The sequence below is a fragment of the Hippopotamus amphibius genome, chromosome 12 (assembly GCF_030028045.1).
Source record: "Hippopotamus amphibius kiboko isolate mHipAmp2 chromosome 12, mHipAmp2.hap2, whole genome shotgun sequence".
Lineage (NCBI taxonomy): Eukaryota > Metazoa > Chordata > Mammalia > Artiodactyla > Hippopotamidae > Hippopotamus > Hippopotamus amphibius.
In genome coordinates this window covers 87,246,933-87,254,685 of record NC_080197.1, presented here as the reverse complement: position 1 = coordinate 87,254,685, position 7,753 = coordinate 87,246,933, and the positions used below count along the sequence as shown (strand labels likewise).

The following is a 7,753-nucleotide window of genomic DNA, read 5'->3' as shown; positions in this document are numbered from 1 at the left end:
ACGCAGTTGAGGTTGGGATCAGGAACTTAGGCAAAGGTTATTTGGGTAAAAGCTCACTGGGTAAGTTTGGAAGTGAAAACGAGGGAAGATGAAGGAGTTCAAGATTGAGGGCAAGAAAAGACTTCCTGACACAGTAAACAAGAATAGCACTAGTCGGTGGTTAGGTCACCTGCTTAGATTAATGGAGCAGGAATAGAGTCAAGAGCCTGCTGAAGGGTAAAAGTCTGGAAGAGCCACTAGGATAAAAGTGATCAGGAGCAGCAGTATAAAAAGACTGAGAAGTAGTACTGGAGTCTAATTGAGATTGGAAATGGCACCAACCATACAATTATCCTGCGCAAAATAGAAAAAACTGGTTTTCCTAAATGAAGGTTTTGGTTCCATCCTCCTATTATTTAGGGACTGCTCTGGCTTCTGCTCTCTCATGCATAAAGTTCAAATTCCTTAGTAGGAACTTCTACCAACTTCTTCAAGAGGTCCAACCTCTAACTGGTGGTGCAGACTCTCTTATTCCCTGCTTTTCCTTCTATAACACCAACTTGGAAAAGAATAGGATCTGAGGGATTTTGGAGCTCATCAACCCAATCTCCCTTCTTAGCTAGGTATGTTTTGTTTTTCCATCTTCTCTCTACCAACTCTTTCTCTATCTTCCACTTTCCCTTGGAGTGGACTCATGGGTATTTTAAAAATCAACACCTGCCAGACATCAGTGACATCTATCCCACAGCACTGATGCTGTAGCCATCCAGTTGCAGGCTGCATTTTGTCTATGCTTCCCTGCATATACTCCCACCCCCATACCGATGCGTCTCCCCACCTCCATATCGGTGCGCTTTGGCAGAGGACTCTGACAAAAAAAGTCCTGAATTAAGTTACTCGCTGGCATGTCTTCTGTTTTGAGCTTGGGTAAAGTTCTTTTTCTTGAGTTGAAACCTCCATGGGTAGAGTGGTTAAAGGCAGAAATTTTAGGGGCTTCCTAGGTGGCACAGTGGTTGAGAATCCGCCTGCCAATGCAGGGGACACGGGTTCAATCCCTGCTCTAGGAAGATCCCACCAAAAAAAAAAAAAAGGCAGAAATTTCTTTTCTGCTCCAGATTCACAGGGCATTCTCAACCATACTCAAGCCACTTTTATTATATATAAAATATAATGGTATATACTGTATACAATCCCACTTCATTCATTTGTACCAGTTGGATTTTGAGTTCATAATTTAATCTTTTAAACATCTTTTAAATGCTAGTCAATGGATCTTGGTTAGTACTGTATCTGTAACTGCTGTGCTCCACCTGGGCATGTTGGAAACTTGACCTGTTCTGGAAAGATATTCTTCCTACCAAAGCTCTCCTTTAGCCAGGCCAGTGACTTTTCATTCCAGATTGCATTGAGGTTTTGCCTCATAGGCAGGATGAATAAGTCTAGAAGAAACCTGAAGAAGGCAGATCAGATTCAAGGAGCCCAGGGAATGGATACATTCTAAGGCTAATCTGGTCTAAGGCTTCCTAAATAACCACCAAAGGCAGCCCCTTCCATATCCCAGAACCAGGATCACTTTCTCTAGGTCATTCCAGATAGCACAGATCATTGCCCCACAGATACATTCTCCTCAGGGATCATCCTCCAAAATGGGGAGCAGATACTGATTCTTTTAATTGCATGTCCTGGACATTTAAAAGGCTTCTGCCAAGTTTTGAAGCTGCCTATCAGGAATTAAGGAGAATGAGTTTAATTCTTTGTATAAAACCCTTTCAATATCTCTATCTGCCCTCCCATCTCACTGTCTCCAACAGAATCTTATTCTGTTCCTTTCTTTCCCTTCTTCTATCAGTGATTCAGGGATCGGATAAGTCTCTGTGGCTTGTTTTGCCCTGAAGAGCAGAAGGCTTCGGTCCCAGCTGGTGTTGCCGAAGCAGCATACTAATTCCATGCCATGGTCCTGGGTCAAGATCTGCACAATCTGATTGGCCATATCACCTCGGATGGCTAGGGAGCGGAAATGGTCAAAATCATGGAGGCCCAGCTTCCGGAGACGCCTTGCAGCTGCCCGATAACACTTCCAGGGCTGTGGTTCCACAAGGAGGTAGCGGCATAGGGAAGAAAGGTGGGCCAGGAACTCCCATAGGCCTTGGTCTCCATGGTTCAGATGAATCCACATGGTTATTGACATGCAGAAGCCAATATCAAAAACTGAGCGTCCAAACTGGCTTAAGAAAGAGCTCAAGAGAACTTTCCGGGTCCTTTGATTCATGAAGTCCAGGGTGATAAAGGTCAAGCCATCAGGAAAAGGGCATTCTTTTTCAGCTCGTTCCACCAGGACTGGATCTATGTCGCAGCAGAGGAGATGGAGTTCTCTTGAGGCATCTGAGCAGGTCTCCCCATCATGTAGGGAAAGGAAATGTTTGTATAGAGCCACACTCAGATCCTAGAGGAATCCAAAAGAGCTTTGTCATTGCAGCTCTCAACCAATGAATGGAAGAGAAACCTATATCTCTCATCCTCCCATTGAGACTGCCACTTACTCCTGGCTTAATAGGATGAAGGTTCTTAAACTATAGCCTAAGGAGGTTGCCCCCCAAAAGTTTTCCAAAGAGCAGGCTCTCAGCGCCCTCCAGGGGTCTCAAGCTGTAATGCATCATTCTCTACACTTTCATGACATTGACGGGTTGTAAAGTTGAAAGTTACAGCCCAATGGATGCAGCAAAGGAGTCCAGAGCAGTATTTTCCAGCTTAATATGCTGGTAAGCTCACTATCTTTTTCTTTTTCCTTTTTTTTTTTTTGAGTATCTCAGACCCCAGGGAGGAGAAAAACACTTCAGGGGCATAACCAGTGTTCCTTGCCCAGGAAGGTAAGGAACAGAGCAAGCAACATCTTATAAAAATCTACTACTCAGACCTGTGGTTGGGAAAGTCTGGATTCCAAGAAGACCTCATTCAGCCTTCACTCTACAGCTTCAATTTTCCTACATGTGTTATGCTTCACCACCCCCTTCTGAGACTTATTCTGCTTTTGCATCCATTTCCCCAAAAGTCACTGCTGAGCTCCTTCTAGCCAAGTTCAATGATGTGTGATTTTCACCATCTTAGCATCTTTTTTGACTCAAACAAGTCACCATTTCCTTTCTCTAACTTTGATTTCTATAACCATTATAACTAACTCAAATTTGTGTTCTAATCTGTTTTTTAAAGGCATTTTTATTCACTACCCTGTTTGCTCTGTGCAACAATCCTGTGAGGAAAATGTTTATGCCCTTTGTGCAGGTGAAGAACGTGCGGCTGGAGACAACCCAGACTTCCAATAATAGTAGCATGGATTAAGATGGAATACCAGATAGCAATTAAAAATGAAGGAATTCAGCTCAGTGCAGCAACATGGATGACTCACACAAATACATAATGCTGAGTAAAAAAGCAAGACACAAAACAAAATACATGGCAAGCTTCCATTTATATGAAGTTCGAAAATGGACAAAATTAGACCACATTGTTTAGGGATACAAAAGTAGTAAGCTATAAAAAAAACAAAGAAATAATACTAATAAAAGTTGGGCTTTCTGGGTGGAGGGGGGCTTATGAGCAGGGAAAGGCATATCGGAGACATCTTGGGGTGCTGACAATTTTTTATTCTTGATATAGACAGTAGTCATAAAGGCGTCTGCTTTATAATAACTCGTAAAGTGTGAATTTATGTCTTGTCCACTCTTCACGTGTGGCACAGTTCACCAAAAAAACCTGTATTTTAAAAATTATGGTTCAGCGGCCAGTGACTTGTCTAATGTCACAAGGTTACTACGTTGCAAGATTTAGGCAACATTAAGTTCTTTACTCCACACCAGGCTTCTCATACTTTAATAGGCATATAGGTCACCTAGGGATCTTATTAAAATAAACATTTTGATTTAGTAGATCTGGGTTGGGGGCTGAGATTCTGTATTTCTAATAAACTTCCAAGTCATGCTAATACTGTAGTTCAAGGACCATATTTTGAGTAGGAAGATTATGCTGCTTAAAAACTTCTCCCCATCTTTCTATTTATTTCTCTGCTGTCTCCCACCTCCTATCTGGTCTTGGGTGTGCCCCACGTTTGACCAGTCATTTCATCACATCAGTCCCTCCTCTACCACATCTCTTAATCCTCTCCATCCTCAAGTCCCCAATCCTAGAGTCCCCTGGAAGCTTAAAAAAGAAAATACACACTCAAGGACTCAATCCCCAAGATCCTGATTCAGCAGGTCTAGAGTAGGGCTTAGGAGCTTTTAAAATTTAAACAAAGCACCCCCAAAATTATGGCACATCTATACAATAAAATATTATGAAGCTGCTAAAAAAGAATGTAATGACATGCGTGGTCTCCAAATTATTAAACGAAAAGCAAGGTGCAAAAGAGTGTGCTATTATTTGTAAAACTAGAAGAGGTGAGATATTTATACATACATACATAAATATTTGTGTACACATAGGGTGTATACTCAAAAAATTACAAACAGCAGTTGCCATAGTGTAAGAGAAGAGGATTTAGGGTCAGGAGTAGAGACTTGCTTTTTACTATATACCTCTTTGTATTTTGATTGTGTGTGTGTGTGTGTGTGTGTGTGTCTAATCGAGTGCAAGCATCTTTTCTTAAGTGCAAAATAAAAAAAATCCCTAAATGTACAGCCAGGTTTGGGAACCACTGCCCTAGTTAACTGCAACTATGTCCTGGCCCCTAAGGTGCACATATACTACTTTCAACTTCAAAATCTCCTGTAGTTTCCTAATGCCTTTCATGAAATCTCAAGTCTTAAATCCAGTCTCTCTTTTCCCCTCTGATTTCCTATCTCATCACAGTAGAGAAATGTTTGCAAGGGATAGCCATCTGCTCATTCCAGCTTTTAGCCTGTGTCCAAATGTCCCCCTCAACCCTCTACCAAAGTCTCTTCTGCCTACGGCCAGAAACACAATAAAATTCTCCTCACCCCTCTTCCACTCCTGGTCTGGAATGGAGTGAGAGTACTAACTTTTTGAAGCTTTTGTAATCATAGGGTCTGAATGCCTGCTCCTCTAGGATATCCTAGTGGCTACAAATAGGTGTCAGAGAGACATTTCTCTATTTTGCTTGTGGTTTGACTATAATCATTCTTATGCCTAAGAATACTTTGCGGTAAGAACATGTGGCAACGCCTTCCTCCAGCAGGATGCTTTATTTTCTTACTCGATCTTCTCCACTGTACTCAGCCAACTGATTGCTTTTAAAATAAATAACCACTTGGCTCCAGGGTGCATTCTGCACTGTTTCACACGAACCAAGTCCAGGCATGATTCGGTCACCCTTGGTTCACCTCTCCCAGTAAACCAATTTCAACCCCACGCTTCCAAACATGGGTCTCGGGAAGCCCCCTCTCCCCCAGCCAGGTCGCCAGCAACGCTGGACAGGAGGCAAGGGCTGGAAGCCCCAGGCACAGTGGCCCTTCCCACCCGGGGTTTAGCCTTGAGGCAGCAAGCGCGGAGACGGGGACGCAGGAATTCGGAACGTAGCTGAAAACGATTCCTCCCCAAGATTCCTGAAAGAGATGGTGCTGGGACCCTAGAGCACGCGGTCGAACGCTACGCCTTTAAACTCATTTCGGGAAAGCAGTGAGGGGCGCGATGCCACGCCCAGGCCGGAACCCCAGGGGATGTGAAGGCTGCCAACCTCTCGGCTCAGCCGACGTCCGATCCCTCCCCCGTCACTCACCCCGGAGTTACACCCCACGTCGAGCCCCAGGATCGGCCTTGTCTCGGGACTCTGAGGGAAGAGCCGGCGAAGCAGCTCTGGGGGCAGGAGGCGGAGCCGTTGCTCTGGAGGGTAGAAGCGGGAATAATGCGGGAAATTTCCGAATGGGGCGGCCCCAGGTTCCAGAACGCGCGATTCCTCTTCCGCCGCGGTCTCCTCAACACCCCCGGTGGCTTGCTTCATGGACGCCGCCATGAGTCTCAGTCTGGCCTCTGGGTCGCCTCGGAACCGGAAGTCGGGAACCGGCAGGCCTGGCGAGCGCGGTCCGGGCTCCAGCGCGCCTGCGCTGCATGGCAAAGGCCGGCGACTATAAAGGCGGCCTCCCGTGGGCGAGCGCGGAAGCGTGGGGTTTGCGTTGCGTTGGGGAGTTCTCGCTGTAACCTGGGAGGTCTTAGTAATATTATTCGGTTTTTCTGGTGAAATAAGCGCAGAGAGGTTAAGTGACTTGCTCAAGCCCATATAGTTTCAACTTGGGCTACCCAGAACAAGGAGTTTGTTGGGATTTGGAAATCAGTTTGGGTCCAGCTTCCTTCCTTTACAAATGCATAAATGAGACCCAGAGAGTAGGAATTACTTATCTATGGTCACACGCGAATCTGTGGCGCAGGAACTTGTACCCAGTTCATCCTGTGATTGGAGGACACGGTGGCCAGGAACTATGGGCCACTGGAGGTTCCAGAAGACACAGATGGCTCTGCCTGCCAGGTGGATCGGGCGGACGGGGGCAACTGTAGACTGTAAACTCTTGAGAGGCAGACTATGACTTAAGAGCTAGTACATAGGGACTCACCTGGTGGTCCAGTGGTTGACTCCATGCTCCCAATGCAGGGGGCCTGGATTCCATCCCTGGTCAGGAAACTAGATCCCACATGCATGCTGCAGCTAAGAGTCTGCATGCCACAACTAAGGAGCCCTCCGGTCGTAATTAAGACCTGGTGCAGCCAAATAAATAAATAAATAAATATTAAAAAGCAAAAACAAGAGGCAGTACTTAAGAATGCATACGAGGGCTTCCTAGGTGGCACAGTGGCTGAGAATCTGCCTGCCAATGCAGGGGACACGGGTTTGATCCCTGCTCCAGGAAGATCCCACATGACCCAGAGCAACTAAGCCCGTGCACCACAACTGTTGAGCCTGCACTTTAGAGCCCGTGAGCCACAACTATTGAGCCCATGTGCTGCAACTACTGAAGCTCATGCGCCTAGAGCCTGTGCTCCACAACAAGAGAAGCCACAGCAATGAGGAGCCCGCACACCACAACGAAGAGTAGCTCCCACTCACCACAACTGAAAAAAGAAGAAAGCCCACGCACAGCAAAAAAAAAAAAAAAAAAAAAAAGACCCAACACAGCCAATAAAAATAAAAATAAAATAAATTTAAAAAAATGCATGCGAGGTTCTAGACACCTTTCTAAGCCTTTTACATGTATGTATTTAATCCTCACACCAATCCCTATGAGGAAACAACCGTAACTAATATCCCTTTTATATAGATGAGGACATGAGGGCACAGAGAAGTTAGTAACTTGCCCAAGGTGATGCAGTTAGAAATGATAGTACCAGGATTTGAAGCCAGGCACTTTGGCTCTGGAGGATGTACTTATAACCATTATATTATTCTCAGCCTGAATCCCTTAAGCCTACCATAATGCTTGGCCCAATGATGCTTAATAAGTATATGTTGAATGAAAACTCAATATCTACAAATGGTATTGGGAAAGCTGGATATTCATATGCAAAAGAATGAAAGTGGACCCTTACACAAAAATCAACTCAAAAATAGATTAAATGTAAGACCTGAAACTGTGTAACTCCTAGAAAAAAATCATTGGGGAAAGGCTTCAAGACTGATCTTGGCAATGATTTCATGGATACGACGCCAAAAGCACAGACAACAAAACCAAAAATAGACAAGTGGGACTACATCAAACTAAAAATCTAACACAGCAACAGAAACCACTGACAGTAAAAAGGCAACCTATGGACTGGGAGAAAATATTTGCAA

The 7,753-nt window shown here is 44.7% G+C and overlaps 1 protein-coding gene across 1 annotated transcript; it reads right to left on the bottom strand.

The window, feature by feature from the left end:
- Nucleotides 1-1,114: 1,114 nt before the first annotated feature.
- Nucleotides 1,115-6,019, bottom strand: BCDIN3D (BCDIN3 domain containing RNA methyltransferase). Its single transcript, XM_057701667.1, has 2 exons — nucleotides 5,711-6,019; nucleotides 1,115-2,422 (listed from the first exon to the last, which is right to left on the bottom strand). Exons 1-2 carry the CDS (start codon nucleotides 5,942-5,944, stop codon nucleotides 1,775-1,777), a joined length of 882 nt encoding a protein of 293 aa, XP_057557650.1. The 5' UTR covers nucleotides 5,945-6,019; the 3' UTR covers nucleotides 1,115-1,774.
- Nucleotides 6,020-7,753: the final 1,734 nt, after the last annotated feature.